Below are 18,677 nucleotides of genomic sequence, written 5' to 3'. Positions count from 1 at the left end.
GATACAAAAGTTCATATACTGTAAAACCCCATATAATGATTTTTCCAATCTGTTTTCATGATGAAATAGATGTTCCAGGGCCACCAAAAGACCTGAAAGTAAGTGACATAACAAGATGCAGCTGTAAACTTTCATGGAAAATGCCGGACAATGATGGTGGAGACAGAATCAGAAACTATATTATTGAGAAAAGAACTGCTGAAGGAAAAGCCTGGACAAAAGTTAATCCCAACTGTGCTGGCACATCATTGGTTATTCCTGATCTCATAGCTGGGCAACAATACTTCTTCAGAGTACGTGCAGAAAACCGCTTTGGCATTGGACCCCCAGCAGATACAATTCAAAGGACCACAGCGAGGGATCCAATCCGTAAGTTAAATCAAAGTGGGACATTCATTCATGCATTCATTCAGCCTTTGTTGGCAAAATTTAGACAATAAAATCATAAAAGAGAAAGAAAACCATCCATAAAACACTGGCAATCCAGACATATTAAACACATAAAACATATGAAAGACTCAGTAGCCACCATTAAGAAAATTAAATAGTTTTGAATTTGACTTTTAAAATCTCAACTAAATATCCTGAAACAATCTCAGTGGTTTGGGGAGTATCATTCCTCAGCAGATATTGGATTGCAGGTTCTTTGAAAATAAATACTTAAATACTTCAAGGGCGTAGCAAAGTGGGACATTTTGTTTTTACTAATGATACTTTATTGTAGGGCAGTACTTACATTTTACTTTGCTCCTTTTTTAAAAAAACAACAACACACAGATCCTCCTGACCCACCTATCAAACTCAAGATTGGTCTTATAACAAAGAACACGGTAAGCTTGACATGGAAACCTCCAAAGAATGACGGCGGTGCTCCCGTAACACATTATAATGTGGAGTGCCTTCGCTGGGACCGTACTGGTGAAGGGAAGGAAGCCTGGCGACAGTGCAATAGACGGGATGTGGAAGAAACAAAGTTTACTGTTGAAGACCTTAAAGAAGGTGACGAATATGAATTCAGAGTGAAAGCAGTGAATGAAGCAGGTCCAAGCAGACCGTCACCTACTGTAGGGCCAGTCGTCGTCAAAGATCAGACATGTAAGTGCTGCAAAGCATTAGTAGTTATTGCACTTCAAATATCCGCTCACCTGGGGCTCCGGGGGAGCAGTGTTTTTGTCACACAGTGCGGCCATGGGCCAGTCCCAGGGGATCTGCCATCTTCCCACACAGCCAGGCAAAGGGATGGTCACATGGCAATGCCCTCCTCACACTGGGCTGAATGCTACATTGAACAGGTACCCCGCTAAAGGGGTCCAGGAGGGGTGACTCTGTCTAAGAGCCCACATGATAGGCCAATATGCCTCTTGCAATGATGCCCTGTTGTGGCACCCGGTCCATCTTGGGGGCAACTCCCCAGCACAGGGTCATCCCAAATTGGGTCCCTATCAGCCAGCACATGGGTTGACTGATGATGGATACATGCCCATTGCCTTAGCCAAACCTACTCGTATCTGCATTGAAGGAAGTTGTGGCCTAATTCAACCCAGTGTCAATCTCTTGTGTTCATTTCCACGGTCTGCCCCGCACAGGGCTGCAGACATCCTGTGTCTGCAATGCAAAGCATTTTGACTTCTGTATTCATAGTGGCTCAATAATTTTTGCTTGCTTTTGTTTGTAGGCCCTCCGTCTATTGAACTCAAAGAATTTATGGAGGCAGAAGAAGGGACAGATATCAAGATTGTAGCCAAAATAAAGGGCGTCCCCTTCCCGACATTGACTTGGGTCAAAGCTCATCCTAAGAAACCTGATGACAAATTGCCAGTGCTATATGACCAACATGTCAACAAGATTGTGGATGAAAATTCCTGTACTTTGCTGATACAGCAATCTCGCAGAAAAGACACAGGCTTGTACACTATAACTGCTGTCAATAACTTTGGAACAGATTCAAAGGAGATGAGGCTGAATGTGCTAGGTAAATATCAATATATTTTGGCATTGGCAACCTAATTTACTGTTTGTTATATAATGTTCAAAACATGTCTCTCCTGTTATCAGTCTCTGCAGCCATAGCAGGTGCCGTAACTCTCCAATGGTTTGGCTTCATCCCTGAAGGCAAACTCTTCCATTTCCTCCCGAGGCAGCTGGATGCCTACCACAACAATATTAACACTCAACTTTGACAACAATTAATGCTTTATAAAATGTATTTTTCAGGTCGCCCGGGACCACCAGAAGGACCCATTAAATTTGAGTCTATTTCTGCCGATCAGATGACAATTTCTTGGCTTCCTCCTAAAGATGATGGTGGATCTAAGATAACTAACTATGTTATTGAAAAAAGGGAAGCAAACAGAAAGACCTGGGTCCATGTTACCAACGAACCTAAAGAATGCATCTTCACAGTACCCAAACTACTAGAAGGGCATGAATACATCTTCCGCATCATGGCACAGAATAAATATGGCGTTGGGGAACCTCTTGATAGTGAACCTGAAACTGCCAGAAATCTATTCAGTAAGTATACAGTTATCTCAAATATCTCCTGCGCTTATATTTATTGGCAAAGCAGAACATAAGTAATCTGATTAGATAGTATGAGAGCCCCAAGTTAAAATTGTTATTTTTTAAAATCTTCTGTATGGCTAAAATGTCTATAATAGTTTTTAAAAGCTTTTCAGAAATAGAACTTTTGTGGCTATTTTTTCTGTTTTATCTTAAAACCATATCTGTTTTAAATGTTAAATATTGAATCTGTACTTATATCATTTTAGATTGTATTTAGCACAGCATAGACCGTATCTTTGCCTTTCTTCACCATAAAATAATAAAACATTCAATTATCCGTGCGATCTTGTGCTCTGCTATACACAATGAAGCACAGTTCTGTGGCAAAGGAACCCTTCATCAGCTCTGCTCTCCCAAGAAATACAAAATGCTGGCATTGGTGCAGAGCTACTGTAAAAATGGCTTTTCAGGCTGAAGATGCTCAGCCATGGCTCTAGCACAGGATTCTAGGACTTGACAGTTACGTATAACAAAGAAAAAGGAGGACTTTGTACAGCCCTGCCCTACTTACTTCACAAAGGTTCTCTCTGTAGGGGCTAATGAAAGACTGGGAAAGGAAACTTCAGATGAAGGCTATAGCATAAATACCATACATAAGTGGTCTATTTGGCCCCCGGAGCTTTGCTTTACTCTTGGTGTACTTTATTCCCTAGCTGTTCCTGGAATTTGTGACAAACCAACAGTCAGCAGTGTCACACATGACTCGATGACTGTCAACTGGGAGGAGCCAGAATATGATGGAGGCTCCCCTGTGACGGGTTATTGGCTGGAGCGTAAAGAGACCACTGGAAAGAGATGGACACGGGTTAACCGTGATCCTATTAAACCTATGACATTGGGAGTTTCTTACAAAGTACCTGGCCTTATTGAAGGTTCAGATTACCAGTTCCGTGTCTATGCTATTAATGCCGCCGGTGTTGGACCGCCAAGCATGCCATCTGATCCAATAACTGCAAGAGACCCAATCTGTAAGATTTATTTATTTATTTATTTGGTGTGAAAAGGGGAAATATAATAAGAGATGGTATAGAGGGTATATGTTTGAGAAATAATAAATACACAATCTTGTGACAGAATGGTGCAATATTTTTTTCCCCCAGCTCCACCTGGTCCTCCATTTCCAAAAGTTACTGATTGGACAAAATCTTCCGTTGACCTTGAATGGACTCCTCCATTAAAAGATGGTGGTTCTAAAGTCACTGGTTACCTTGTTGAATTTAAAGAAGAAGGGAAAGAAGAATGGGAAAAGGTAGGTGAAATGCTGCCTTTGAAAATTTATTTGAAACATTATGTTGATTCCATAACTGAACATACTGAGGAACATACTGACTCATTGAAAGGGCTGCCAACTCATCTGTGTGCCCTAGAAGCAGCAAAAACCCATAGTTCCCCTTCCTGTAGGTGGGTTTTAATGGTAGCATGAGTGAAAGATAAGGGAGGGAGGGAGGTAAGTGATGTGGTGTGGGGAGAGGCATGAAGTAAGGAGGTTCAGGAGGAAGGAATGAAAGGACTCAGGTACACAGCTGCAAATAAAATGTTTTCTGTTGTAAAGTGCAATATACAAGTGTGACACTAGATGGTGACAGTGAGCTATGCAAAATCCAATTTATTTTTCAAAACGTTTTTTGGAAAAGCATTTCCACGGCGTTTTTAACATGTGTGTAGATTCCACCAAAGACACAAAATTTCTTTTTGTTTTCAGGCAAAAGATAAAGAAATAAGAGGGACCAAGTTTGTTTTGGCAGGATTGAAAGAAGGAGGTTTCTACAGATTTAGAGTCAGAGCAATAAATGCTGCTGGTATTGGAGAGCCTGGAGATGTCACTGAAGTCCTTGAAATGAAGGACAGAATAGGTATGTCTTAGGATAAAAACAGCCTCTCTTTGTTCTTGTGTGGGTAAAAGAATAGAAACTAAATATAAAATATATTGTTTGTTTCTACAGTCGCTCCCGATCTGATGCTTGATGCTCATGTGAAAGACAGAATCGTTGTCCATGCTGGTGGAGTAATCCGCATTATAGCTTATGTCTCAGGAAAGCCACCTCCAACAATTACCTGGAAGATGGATGAGAGAGCTCTCCCAGAGGAGGCTAAAATCGAGGAAACAGCAATTAGTTCTTCTATGGTCATAAAGAACTGCAAGAGAAGCCATCAGGGCTTATACACTCTTCTCGCTAAAAATGCCGGTGGAGAAAGAAAGAAGACTATTATTGTTGATGTGCTAGGTAAGCACTGAAAGCTGACTTGCTGATGGCTAGACTGCTGATGAGGGCAGATGGCTGATGGATGAATGGCAGAAAGTCACACTTTTGTTGATGCATTTGCACTGGCTACCCATATGTTACAGGATCAGGATGAAAGTTCATGTACAAAGCCCTGAACAACTTGAGTCCAAGATACCACAAGAAGTGTGTGCTCCCTTCTGTCCCATTTTGATGACTTAGATCATCTGAAGGAGGGCTGTTAGTTGTTCCCAATGTCTCAGAACCCTTAGTGTGTCATCAGTCCTATACTGCAGAAAACTCTTCCAACAGAGAATCAGTGGACATCCTCCCCGTTAACCTTCAGACGTCTCTTGGAAGATGTTCTTATGCAGACAGGCCTATTCAGCTGTTTCATTTCCTTTATTTAGACGAGCCAGTCATTCTTGTGATTACTTTGTATTGTTTTATAGTATTTTCTTTTGTGCACTGCCTTGGTATATTATATGAGTGGGTGGGGTTATAGAAATATATGAATATGTTTTTATAAATATGCTATTGCATCTATGTTATTATTTGGGTTCCAATTACAGAAATGTTAAATGTTCGTCTTAAAACCATTCTCCTGTATTTCTTTCCTTCACAGATGTTCCAGGTCCAGTTGGCATTCCATTCCTTACTGAGAACCTAACCAACGACTCATGCAAACTTACGTGGTTTTCTCCTGAAGATGATGGTGGCTCAGCTATCACCAACTACGTAATTGAAAAACGTGAAGCAGACCACAGGGCTTGGACCCCAGTGACATATACGGTCACCAGGCAGAATGCAACAGTTCAGGGGCTGATTGAGGGCAAAGCATACTTCTTCCGAATTGCACCTGAGAATATTATTGGCATGGGCCCATTTGTGGAGACAACAAAAGAGATTTTAATCAGAGACCCAATAAGTAAGACTTTATTGTCTATTTTTTTCCAGTACTGATGAGGAGAATTTGCCTTGAAAAAAGTACCTAACATTGTGCATGTGTTTATTTCTAGCTGTGCCAGAAAGGCCTGAGGATCTGGAAGTCAAAGCAGTAACGAAGGATTCTGTTACACTGACCTGGAACCCACCTAAGTACAACGGTGGCTCTGATATAACCATGTATGTTTTGGAAAGCCGCCTTATTGGGAAAGAGAAATTTACCAGAGTTACAAAAGAGAAAATGCTTGACAGAAAATACACAGTTGAAGATTTGAAAGAAGGTGACACTTATGAGTATCGTGTGAGCGCTTGCAATATTGTGGGACAAGGCAAACCATCATTTGTTACGAAACCCATCACATGCAAAGATGAAATTGGTAAGTTTCCATTCTGGAGCAAACCAGCCAACCAAATGTGCATTGAATGATCTGTGAGTTTTTATAGATATCACTGATTCTTCTTTTCTTTAACAATACTTCTAGCTCCTCCACAACTTGAGCTTGATATCCGAGAGAAGCTCACTGTCCGTGTAGGAGAAGCTTTCAGTCTGACGGGCCGTTACTCAGGCAAACCAGCACCAAAGATTACCTGGCTCAAAGATGAAATTTCTGTGAAAGAAGACAAACGGACAAAGATCCAGACTACGCCAGCTACTCTTTGTTTGGGGATATTGAAATCTGTCCGTGAAGATTCAGGCAAATATTGTGTCATTGTAGAAAACAGTTCGGGAACAAGAAAAGGTTTCTGTCAAGTTACTGTAGTTGGTAAGTATTGCTATAGTGCTAAAATAGGTTATTTCCACATGTGGTATGAATTAGAGCTGATCAAATGAGGGTGGGATGGCATATCACATGATAATATTTAACCTAATGCACATTGTGAAGAACTTTTCTGATAAATATATTTCTTTTACTTTTAAACAGATCGTCCTCAGCCACCAGTGGGGCCAGTTATTTTTGATGAAGTTACTAAAGATCATTTTGTTATCTCCTGGAAACCTCCCTTGGATGATGGTGGAAGTCCAATTACAAATTACATTATTGAGAAGAGAGATGCAAACAGAGACCTCTGGATGCCAGTCACGTCAGCCAATGTCAAGACAACGTGCAAAGTCCCTAAATTACTTGAGGGAAGAGATTATGTTGTCCGAATCTATGCTGAGAACTTGTATGGCATGAGTGATCCTTTAATATCTGATGAAATGAAGGCCAAGGATCGTTTCAGTATGTAGTTTATTTGCTAATTCATTTTACTTAAGTCTCCGCCATATTTCTACTTCACTTGTATTTTCATATTATATTTTTGTATGAAATGGATTTAAAACTTGAAAACGTTATTTCTTCAGGTGTTCCTGCTGCACCAGAGCAACCTATCATTAAAGGCGTCACCAAAAATTCTGCTTTAGTTACCTGGAAGAAGCCATATGATGGAGGAAAACCAATAACCAATTACATACTTGAAAAGAAGGAAACTATGTCTACTCGATGGGGAAGAGCCACCAAAGATCATATTTACCCAGATACTCAGTTCAGGGTAACAGATCTTCTTGAAGGCTGTGAATATGAATTCCGAGTTTCAGCAGAAAATGAAATTGGCGTTGGTGATCCTAGCCCACCCTCAAAACCATTCTTCGCTAAGGATCCAATCGGTATATTATAAAACATTTTCTCATGTATTATATTTGTGATATTACTTGGTACCAATTAATCTCTTTTTCAGATTCATGATTCCAATGTAATGGGGTGTTGTTGTTTTTTCGTTTTTACAGTAAAGCCAAGTCCACCAATTAATCCTGAAGCAGTGGATAAAACTAAAAGTTCAGTGCAATTGTCCTGGCAACCACCACGTCATGATGGAGGAGGCAAGATCATAGGCTATCTCATTGAGTACCAAAAGGATGGAGATGAGGAGTGGAAAAAAGCCAACCATACAGCAGATTCTTGCCCTGAGACAAAATACAATGTCACCGGCCTCACTGAGGGTACCAAATATAGATTCAGAGTCTTTGCAGTCAATGGAGCAGGAGAATCCGAGCCAGCTAATGTCCGTGATCCAGTTGAAGTCAAGGACAGACTTGGTAAGCAGAACATGATGTTTTAATTGGTTTTAAAGGGCCAAAGTGGATATATTTTCTGAACACGAAGTCCCTTTTTTTTTTACAGAGGCTCCTGATTTAATCCTGGATGCTAATATGACACGAGAACAACATGTAAAAGTTGGAGATACATTGAGGCTAAGTGCTGTAATTAAAGGAATTCCATTCCCAAAAGTGACTTGGAAGAAAGAAGATAAGGAAGTTCCTTCAAAGGCAGATATTGAGGTTACAGGAGTTGGCAGTAAGCTTGAAATTCGACACGCAGTCCATGAAGACGGAGGGAATTATTCCCTGACCGTGGAGAATCCGGTTGGATCAAAGACTGTTTCAGTAAAAGTTCTTGTTCTAGGTAATGAATGAAATGATGTTAACACTCCTACTGGGAGATAAAACATGACAGAGGTGAATGATAGGAACATACCTATGTACAACAGAAAAGCAGGAATGAAAAATTATATTTTTCATCATCTGTTAGCAACCTTGTTCCCCAACTTTGGAAGGGAATTTTCTAAATGTTATGAAGCATTATCAGAATCCTTGCGGTGTTAAAACACACACATACCAAATATGGGTGGGTGCATAAAGCCCATAGTCTTTGGAAAATATTAATTGTTCTCTGAGGTTCATAGTCACTGAAATGAATAATACTAATAATTTTATTATTTGTACCCTGCCCATCTGACTGGGTTGCCCCAGCCACAACACAAACATACATACAGCGAAGCTACTGTAAATTTGTTGAAGAAATCGGGGTGAGGGGCGTTGTACACAAACTAGTTTGATTTTACGCCCTGTACTTTGTGTCAGGTTTAATTATCCAGGTTCAGATGAAAAATGTTTAGAAATTAAAAATGGTTAGAGGCTGTCCATCCTCATTTTCTACAAATAAGAAGTATACAATCATAAGGAAAAGACTCTTTCTTGCAAATAATATACAGTGGTACCTCGGTTTACGAACTTAATCCATTCCGGAAGTCTATTCTTAAACTGAAACCATTCTTAAACCGAGGCACGCTTTCCCTAATGAGACCTCCTGCCACCGGTGCCCTTCCACCATTTGGCTTCCATTCGTAGACCAAGGTAAAGTTTGCAAACTGGGACACTACTTCCGGTCTTGTGGAGTTCTTAAACCGAATTGTTCATAAACAGGACTGTTCTTAAACCGAGGTATTTAACACAATATTTTTATACATAGACTATATCGAACATTTATTTCCATTTTTTTTCCAGATAAACCTGGGCCTCCCAGGAATCTACTGGTCAGTGAAGTGAGAAGAGATTCTTGCTATCTGACTTGGAAGGAACCTGAGGACAATGGTGGCTCTGTCATTACGAATTACGTTGTGGAAAGGAAAGATGTTGCTGCTGCTCAATGGCTACCAATATCATCATCTTCTAAGAAACACAGTCTGTTGGCTAAATACCTCATGGAAGGCACTCAGTATCTCTTCCGTGTTGCTGCTGAGAACCAGTATGGAAGAGGTCCTTACGTTGAAACCCACAAGCCGATTAAGGCTATAGATCCACTTCGTAAGCACAGTTCACTTACTATTTTGTGTTCTTTAAAAAAAAAAAAAAAAACACCTTTGTTGACTGTGTTGATCTATACAATGTGTATCAGCATTTGGAAAGGTTTGTGTATAAAAATAGAAATGCTAATCCTGTTTTCATCTCATTTTAAAAGATCCTCCTGGCCCACCAAAGAACTTGCATCATGTAGATGTTGACAGGACACAAGTGTCTCTTGTTTGGAATTGGCCTGATCGGGATGGTGGTGCTGAAATAACTGGATTTTTGGTGGAGTACCAAGAAGAAGGGAAAGAAGACTGGACAAAATTCAAAACAGTCCCTGTGCCAGAATGTGTTGTTACTGGTCTACAACAAGGGAAGATTTACAAATTCCGCGTAAAAGCCCAAAATATTGTGGGTCTTAGTCTTCCAGACACAACCATACCAATAGAGTGCCAAGAAAAAATAGGTAACCACTGAATTTGTATGACTGTTCACAGATTTCATATTCACTGCTGAAATGTAACTCTTGTAATGGGGAAATACCTATAATATAATCTGCGTGTTGTTGTTTTTTTATTTCAGTGCCACCATCAGTTGATCTAGATGTGAAATTAATAGAAGGCCTTGTTGTTAAAGCTGGCAGCACAGTGCGGTTCCCTGCAATCATGAGAGGCGTACCTGTTCCCACTGCAAAATGGGTCACTGATAATGTTGAAATCAAATCAGAAGGCAATTACAAGATTGATACTGATAATTACTCTACAGTTCTCACTATTCAAAGCTGCACAAGAAAAGACACTGGAGAATATCTGCTCACAGTATCCAATATAGCTGGAAGCAGAACTGTTCCTGTTCATCTAACAGTTTTGGATGTTCCTGGTCCTCCAACTGGCCCAATTGATATGCTGGAAGTCACTCCCGATCATATGGTTATTGCTTGGCGACCTCCTAAAGATGATGGTGGAAGCGCTGTAATTAATTACATTGTTGAGAAACGAGATACAAGGAAAGAAACCTGGGGAGTGGTCTCTTCAGGGACTAATCAAACTAGAATTAAAATTCCACGTCTACAGAAGGGCTGTGAATATATTTTCCGAGTTTGTGCAGAGAATAAGATAGGCGTTGGTCCACCTCTTGATTCAAAACCAACAGTTGCCAAGGCTCTGCATGATCCACCATCTCCACCTGGTAAACCAGTAGTTAATGATATTACAGAAAATGCTGCAACTGTATGTTGGACTGTGCCAAAATCTGATGGTGGAAGTCCAATAACTGGATACATACTTGAACGCCGTGAAATCTCAGGGAAATGGATACGTGTCAACAAATCTCCAGTGCTTGATCTGAAATTTAGAGCTACAGGCCTCTTTGAGGGCAGCACATATGAATTCCGTGTTTTTGCAGAAAACAGTGCTGGCATAAGCAAGCCATCTCCACCTTCTGATCCAATCAAAGCATCACGTCCTATGACACCTCCTGGACCTCCCATTAATCCAAAACTCAAGGATAAGACCAGGGAAACAGCTGAGCTAGTATGGACTAAGCCACTCAAAGATGGTGGTAGCCCCATCCTGGGATATGTTGTGGAATGCCAGAAAAGCGGAACTACTCAGTGGAATAGAATTAACAAAGATGAACTCATCAGACAATGTGCCTTTACAGTACCTGGGTTAATTGAAGGAAATGAATATAGATTCCGCATTAAAGCTGCTAATATTGTAGGAGAGGGAGAACCCAGAGAATTGCCAGAAACAGTTCTTGCCAAAGACATTCTCATGCCTCCAGAGGTAGAATTGGATGTGACCTGCCGAGATGTAATTACTGTCAGAGTAGGCCAAACAATAAGGATTATAGGCAAAGTGAGGGGCAGACCAGATCCTGACATAACATGGTCTAGAGATGGCAAAAATATAACGAAAGATAAGCGTACTGACATAATTCATGAATTCCCTCATATAGAGCTGCAAATAAAACCTGCTGTAAGAGCAGACCATGGAAAATACCTAATTACAGCTAAGAATAGCAGCGGACACGCCCAAGCATCAGCTATTGTTAATGTGCTTGATAGGCCAGGACCTTGCCAGAACCTGAAAGTAACCTATGTCACCAAAGATTCTTGCATGGTCTCTTGGGAGAATCCTGAAGATAACGGTGGCTCTGAAATTACAAACTATATAGTAGAGTATCGTCAACCAAACCAGAGAGGCTGGTCAATAGTTTCTTCTGATCTTACTAAGAGGATAGTGAAAGCACATCTCGTTGAAAATCACGAATACTTCTTCCGTGTTTGTGCAGAAAACAAAGTAGGTCCAGGTCCAGTTGTCGAGACCAAAACTCCAATCCTTGCTATTAACCCTATTGACAGGCCAGGTGAGCCTGAAAACCTTCACATTGCAGAAACAGGAAAGACATTTGTATATCTGAAATGGAGGAGACCAGACTACGATGGTGGCAGCCCCAACTTAACATACCATGTTGAAAGAAAACTGAAGGATTCGGATGAGTGGGAAAGAGTGCACAAAGGTAGCATTAAGGAAACACACTATATGGTTGACAAATGCGTTGAAAATAAAATTTATCAGTTCAGAGTTCAGACAAAGAATGAAGGTGGTGAAAGTGACTGGGTGAAGACAAGTGAAGTTGTTGTTAAAGAAGAAATTCAGAAACCTGTACTTGATCTGAAGCTGTCTGGAGTACTGACTGTGAAAGCTGGTGAACCAATAAGAATTGTAGCAGGACTAAGAGGCAAGCCCCAACCAGAAGTATCTTGGGCAAAGGATTCTGCCGATCTATCCCAATCTCCAAGGGTCAAAATTGAAACAACTTCAGACTCATCTAAGTTCCTTCTCTCCAAAGCAAGGCGCACAGATGGCGGTAAATATGTTATTACTGCCACTAATCCAGCTGGTAGCTTTGTAGCATATGCTACTGTAAATGTTTTGGACAAACCAGGACCTGTCAGAAATTTGAAGGTGGCTGATGTTTCAAATGACCGATGCACAGTCAGCTGGGATGTACCTGAAGATGATGGTGGTTGTGAAATACAGAACTACATTGTAGAGAAATGTGAAAGCAGACGAATGGTTTGGACTACGTATTCCTCCTCTGTGCTAATGACCCATGTACATGTAACACATCTCATTGAAGGCAATGAATATATATTCAGGGTCCGTGCAGAGAATAAAATGGGCACTGGTCCCCCAACAGAGACTAAGCCAATTATAGCAAAAACAAAGTATAATAGACCTGGTCGTCCAGATCCTCCAGAAGTCACAAAGGTCAGCAAAGAAGAGATGACCGTAGTTTGGAATCCACCAGAATATGATGGTGGTAAATCAATCACAGGATATATATTAGAGAAGACAGAGAAAAGGTCATTAAGGTGGGTTCCTGTTACCAAAAGTGCAATTCCAGAGAGACGCAAGAAAGTTACAAATCTCATTCCAGGATATGAATATCAGTTCCGTGTCAGGGCAGAAAATGAAATTGGAATTGGTGAACCAAGCTACCCATCAAAACCAACAATAGCGAAGGATCCAATAGGTACTGATCTTTCCAATATATTTTTGTTAGTAATACTTCAATTTAAATTATGTTTCTCTGATTCACTGATATGCTTACTTCTGTACTTTTCTGTCATCTTACAGAACCACCTGGTCCTCCCATTAATCTTAAGGTTGTTGATAGCACGAAGACCTCTATTACTCTTGGATGGGGAAAACCAGTCTATGATGGTGGTGCTCCTATTATTGGCTATGTGGTAGAAATGAGACCCAAAACTGAAAAAGCAGGTCCTGATGAAGGATGGAAAAGATGCAATGTTGCTACACAAGTTATTCATACAGAATTTACAGTGACAAGCTTGGAGGAGAAAGAACTATATGAGTTCCGGGTTTCTGCCCAAAATCAAGTAGGCATTGGCCGGCCAGCTGATTTGAAAGAAGCTGTTTCTCCCAAAGAAATTCTTGGTAATTTTGCCAACAGACCGTTAAATTATTTGCTATCTTAAAAATTGCTTTCAAAATCTAAACTTTTAATGTTCCTTTTCAGAACCTCCTGAAATTGATTTGGATGCAAGCCTGAGAAAGTTAGTCATAGTCAGAGCAGGATGCCCCATAAGACTTTTTGCCATTATTCGAGGGCGACCAGCACCTAAAGTTACCTGGAGGAAGGTGGGAATTGATAATGTGATCAGAAGGGGCCAGGTTGACCTGGTTGACACAATGGCCTTCTGCGTCATCCCTGATTCTACACGGGATGATTCAGGCAAATACACGTTGACAGTTGTTAACCCTGCTGGAGAAAAGGCAGTCTTTGTGAATGTCCGTGTCCTTGGTGAGTAATGTCAATAATTTTAACATCTATTAATTTTTGTTCTGTGATTTATGAATGTATTATTCATTGCAGTTCCTTTTCCATGGGACTCTGCCCACTTACTTTGAATAATTGCGGCCTAATATTGTTTGTTTATTGTTTCCTTTCCTCCAATAGATACTCCTGGACCTGTAGCAGAGCTCAGTGTCAAGGATGTCACAAAAACATCCTGTCAGGTTTCATGGACTCCACCTGAAAATGACGGTGGTAGTCCTGTAACACATTACATCGTGGAAAAACGTGAGGCTGAGAGAAAGACCTGGGCAAAACTTACCGATGATGTAAAGAAGACTAGTTTCAAGGTTTCTAATCTTATGCCAGGAACTGAGTATTTCTTCAGAGTCATTGCTGTCAATGAATATGGCCCTGGTGTTCCAAGGGACACGCCCAAGCCAATCCTGGCATCAGATCCACTAAGTAAGTATTTATGGATGTAGCTTCTGTATTATTTCATTCAGGAGATTCAGATTTTGTATGATAGTTCAGATAGTCAAAATCAGTTGTCACTGCGCATAATAATAAATAAATAATTTCATTATTTATACCCTGCCCATCTGGCTGGGTTGCCTGGCCACTCTGGGCAGCTTCCAACGCATATAAAAAGACAATAAAACATCAAACACTAAAAAATTCCTGATACAACACTGCCTTCAGATGCCTTTAATTTCAGGTTGGGGGAACTCAGGCATTAACACTCAGAAATATCCCTGTGGCTTGGGGGTATTTTGGGGTGAGTGCTTTGACAATGTGTCTTGAGGTACATATTCGACTCACCCAAACCCAGGGCTCACCTGACAAGGAAGGAAGTTGATCCCAATCCTTGACTGGGGAGCAAGAGAATGTAGAGAGACACATGCCCAAAGAACATGAGAAATGCTTCCCTCATATTTATGAGCTAACTTCACCTCCCTGCACTTATTTAATTGACTTGTTGTTTGGCAGATCTTCTATTTGCTATATTTCAAAGAATATAACCTGTCCACAAATACATTGCCAGCTGGGTCTTCTTCCAGGGTGTGGAGGCAATGTGTGGATCACAAAAAACAATCAAACCAGAATAGAAGTACCGTATTGGCCTGAATATAAGCCTCACTTTTTCTCCCAAATTCTAACTGTGAAAAGTTAAAGTGCGGCTTAAATTCGCGACCTTACAAAAATTGGCTTTTGCGTTATTGCTCCTAAAGCAGATATACGGTAAAAAGGAACGGTTGTGAGTGCCTGTGGAATTTTAAGGGAGCAGCTTATATTCGGGTATTCTTTTTCTCTTTCCCCCTTGAATTTTAAAGGTGCGGCTTATAACTGGCTGCGGCTTATATTCGGGCCAATACGGTACTACAAAGTTCAAAGAAACCACTGGTCTCATGACTTATGTATTCAAATGAAAAAATAAAATAGTACAATATATTCTGTGTCCCCCCCCCCACTAATAAATCATGAGACGATGTAATGATCGTAGGAATTATGTAAACTAAGCATTTGCCTGCCTGTTTTATTTTTCAGGTGAACCTGATCCTCCAAGGAAACTTGAAGTGACTGAAATAACGAAGAATAGTGCTACTTTAGGGTGGCTGCCACCGTTGCGTGATGGTGGTTCCAAAATTGATGGCTACATCATTGCATATCAAGAAGAGGGTCATGCTGAGGATCACTGGACACAGTACTCTGTTGTCAAAGATCTTCATATTGTGGTTGCTGGCCTAAAGGAAGGAAAGAAATACAAATTTAGAGTGGCTGCAAGGAATGCTGTAGGAGTAAGCCCGCCAAAGCAAACCGAAGGCATCTATGAAGTTAAAGAGCAACTGAGTAAGTAGCTAACTATGACCACTTGTACAATTGAAATATATTTTAAATTCAATTATTTTGATTTTGTATCTAAATTTGGATGTCACCTCTTAAAGATATTTAAAATTAGGTCCTGTCACTTAATCTGATGTCTTTAGTGACATTCCTTTTTTAATGGGTTTATCGGTTTCCCAAAACAGCAACATACAAACAAGACATTCAAAAGGGTCTATAAAAAAGCTTCACAAATAGGCTCATTGGCTCTGCGACCTTCTAGAGCAAAGTATTAGGTGTTAATTCTGGCCTGAAGAGTACTGAATGTGGGTCCCAGGCCCAGCAGGCAGTTTCTGAATAATTCGCTTCATTTATGCAGAAGTTTACCTTAAAAATTTGTGCATCTCCCCATTATAAGATGTTGTGAAGCTTTCTGCATCTGAAGAATAGGACAGCTATATAGTTAATTAAATAAAATAGCACACTGCTCAGACCTTAGAATAAACCTACAAAAGAAGCTAGGAGGAAATGAATCAGGGATATTATATTTCAAGGATATTAGGGGGAATACAAGTTATCGGGGCTAGTTCCTTGGTGACTATTTGAAAACAAACAGTTTTGGGTTGGTTTGGGGAGGTAATATCAGACCTTTTGCCTTACTCCTGCAGAATATAGATCAGAAGTGGCTAGTCTGTGGCCTAGCCACACCTCCAGACACTGTTGGACTGCAACTCTCATTTGCTGCAGCCAGCATGGCCATTGGCCATGGGTGTTGGAAGTTGTGGTCCAACAACATTTAGAGAGTTGCAGGCTACCCCCAGTCAAGAGCATGAAAGCTGTTAGGAGACTGACATTTGTTTTCAGGGGGGAAATGCATGGTTGTTTCAAGTAAGAATGATATCAGCTGAAGATTGTGAGAACTAATTCAAAATACATATACATAAGTTATTAATTTTTGTGCGTGACCTACGTGTCTGTTTCCTATCGTTTGATTTTTCATTTCAGTGCCACCTAAGATTCTGATGCCAGATCATGTCAATATAAAGGCTGGGCAGAAACTCAGGATTGAAGCACATGTTTATGGGAAACCCCACCCGACTTGTAAATGGATGAAAGGAGACAAAGATGTGGCAATATCCAGCCGCCTGGCTGTGCATAAAGCAGACAGCACTTCGGTTCTCATCATTAAAGATGTCATTAGGAAAGACAGTGATTATTACAGTCTAACAGCTGAAAACAGCTCGGGAGTAGCTACTCAGAAAATCAAAGTGGTCGTCATGGGTACATTGAATCTTCTTTTCCATGCTTACTTCTCAACATTCTTAACATGATTCATCAATGAGCATGACCTTATTTATACCTGTATGTTTATCTCTTTCTGTAGATATCCCTGGTCCACCACAGCCACCATTCGAAATTTCTGACATAGATGCTGATGCTTGCTCTTTGTCATGGCACACTCCTCTTGAAGACGGTGGTAGCAACATCACCAACTACGTGGTTGAGAAGTGTGATACCAGCCGAGGAGACTGGATAACAGTGGTAGCTTCTGTTACAAAGACGAATTGCAGAGTTGGAAAACTCACCCCTGGAGAAGAATACATGTTCCGTGTTCGTGCTGAAAACCGATTTGGAATTTCTGAACCGCTTCCGTCCGATAAGATGATTGCAAGGTTTCCATTTGGTATGTCCACCTCAGACAATGGTGCAGTCTTTATTAGAATACTTCTAAGGGTGAAATGATTTTTTTAATAAAAAAATCTCATCTCTTTCTCTACAGATGTTCCTAGTGAACCAAAGAACGCACGTGTTACGAAGGTGAACAAGGACTGCGTTTTTGTGGCATGGGACAGACCAGACAGCGATGGAGGCAGCCCAATAACTGGTTATCTCATTGAACGTAAAGAAAGGAACAGTTTGCTTTGGGTGAAGGCCAATGATACACTTGTGCGATCCACAGAATACCCATGTGCAAATTTAATTGAAGGCCTTGAGTACACATTTAGAATCTATGCTCTGAATAAAGCTGGTGCAAGCAAGCCTAGCAAACCAACAGATTTTATTACAGCAAGAACACCAGTTGGTAAGCAAAACATTTGCATGCATTGCATTATGTATAACTATTATTGTTAATACTGAGCCGACTTAAGTACCGTAACATTAGGAGAATATGGCCAAAGCTAAACTTTCTTAAACTGCACTGATTACAACAAGTAAGGTAAGCATTTGCTTATTGAATTCCAATGAAAAGCCTTGATTTTGGCTAGATTGTGCCCAAAGTTTAATTTCTCTGGATTTAAAAAGAAAGAAATATACCATGTTTGTTCAGTGATATGCATCCTTTGTGTTGTGACATTTTCTATCATATGCCGTAGAATAAACCTGACCTCATTTGTTTTTAGATCCCCCTGGCAAACCCGAGGTTATTGATGTCACTAAGAGTACTGTGTCTCTTGTCTGGGCAAGACCAAAACATGATGGTGGTAGCAAGATACTTGGCTACTTTGTTGAATCCTGCAAACTGCCTGGAGAAAGATGGGTACGATGCAATACCACTCCCCATCAAATACCCCTGGAAGAGTATACTGCAACTGGTTTGGAAGAAGGTGCACAGTATCAATTTAGAGCCATAGCAAAAACAGCAGTGAACATTAGCTGGCCTTCGGAACCTTCTGATCCAATAACCGTTCAGTCAGAAAATGGTAAGGAACGCATTTGAGTACCATTAGAATTGAGCCATACTTTTATCCTTCTCATTGTTATGTGCTCATTGGAATGTATTTTCCCCCCTCCCCTTCTACATTTTTTTTTTACACTGCAGTACCACCAAAAATAGAACTCGGTGTATCTATGAAATCCTTGCTTGTAGTAAAAGCTGGAACCAACGTTTGTCTTGAGGCCAATGTGTTCGGCAAGCCTATGCCAACTATTAGTTGGAAGAAAGAAGGGGAGATCCTGAAACCAGTTGAAGGAGTCAAGATAACCACCAAGAGAAATTTTTCTACTGTGGAGCTCTTCAGCGTAAATAGAAAGCAAACAGGAGATTATACTATCACAGCTGAAAATGCAAGTGGTTCCAAATCAGCAACTATTAAACTTAAAGTACTAGGTAGGCTAAAAGTTCATTTGAATCAGTGCATTTAAACTTCAGGAAATGTAGCAGTTGTAAGACTTCACTCACTACCTAA

At 40.5% G+C, this 18,677-nt stretch overlaps 1 protein-coding gene across 1 annotated transcript in view; it reads left to right on the top strand.

Annotated features, from left to right (window-relative positions):
• Positions 1-18,677, top strand: part of TTN (titin) — a 285,564-nt gene that overhangs the window by 211,842 nt on the left and 55,045 nt on the right. Inside the window, exons 244-270 of the mRNA XM_083403724.1 lie at positions 70-369; positions 778-1,095; positions 1,676-1,972; positions 2,215-2,514; positions 3,219-3,533; positions 3,666-3,814; positions 4,268-4,418; positions 4,509-4,790; positions 5,413-5,715; positions 5,807-6,109; positions 6,215-6,496; positions 6,656-6,955; positions 7,078-7,380; positions 7,501-7,809; positions 7,895-8,176; positions 9,058-9,357; positions 9,512-9,805; positions 9,922-12,882; positions 12,987-13,307; positions 13,390-13,674; positions 13,831-14,130; positions 15,214-15,516; positions 16,495-16,770; positions 16,874-17,173; positions 17,270-17,572; positions 17,892-18,191; positions 18,311-18,598. Coding sequence (XP_083259850.1) covers positions 70-369; positions 778-1,095; positions 1,676-1,972; positions 2,215-2,514; positions 3,219-3,533; positions 3,666-3,814; positions 4,268-4,418; positions 4,509-4,790; positions 5,413-5,715; positions 5,807-6,109; positions 6,215-6,496; positions 6,656-6,955; positions 7,078-7,380; positions 7,501-7,809; positions 7,895-8,176; positions 9,058-9,357; positions 9,512-9,805; positions 9,922-12,882; positions 12,987-13,307; positions 13,390-13,674; positions 13,831-14,130; positions 15,214-15,516; positions 16,495-16,770; positions 16,874-17,173; positions 17,270-17,572; positions 17,892-18,191; positions 18,311-18,598 — 10,425 coding nt within the window. The remainder of the gene's footprint in view (positions 1-69; positions 370-777; positions 1,096-1,675; positions 1,973-2,214; positions 2,515-3,218; positions 3,534-3,665; positions 3,815-4,267; positions 4,419-4,508; positions 4,791-5,412; positions 5,716-5,806; positions 6,110-6,214; positions 6,497-6,655; positions 6,956-7,077; positions 7,381-7,500; positions 7,810-7,894; positions 8,177-9,057; positions 9,358-9,511; positions 9,806-9,921; positions 12,883-12,986; positions 13,308-13,389; positions 13,675-13,830; positions 14,131-15,213; positions 15,517-16,494; positions 16,771-16,873; positions 17,174-17,269; positions 17,573-17,891; positions 18,192-18,310; positions 18,599-18,677) is intronic.

Source organism: Podarcis tiliguerta (genome assembly GCF_965153285.1).
Source record: "Podarcis tiliguerta genome assembly, chromosome: 1".
NCBI classification, from domain to species: Eukaryota; Metazoa; Chordata; class Lepidosauria; order Squamata; family Lacertidae; genus Podarcis; species Podarcis tiliguerta.
This window is presented reverse-complemented; position numbering and strand designations above follow the sequence as displayed.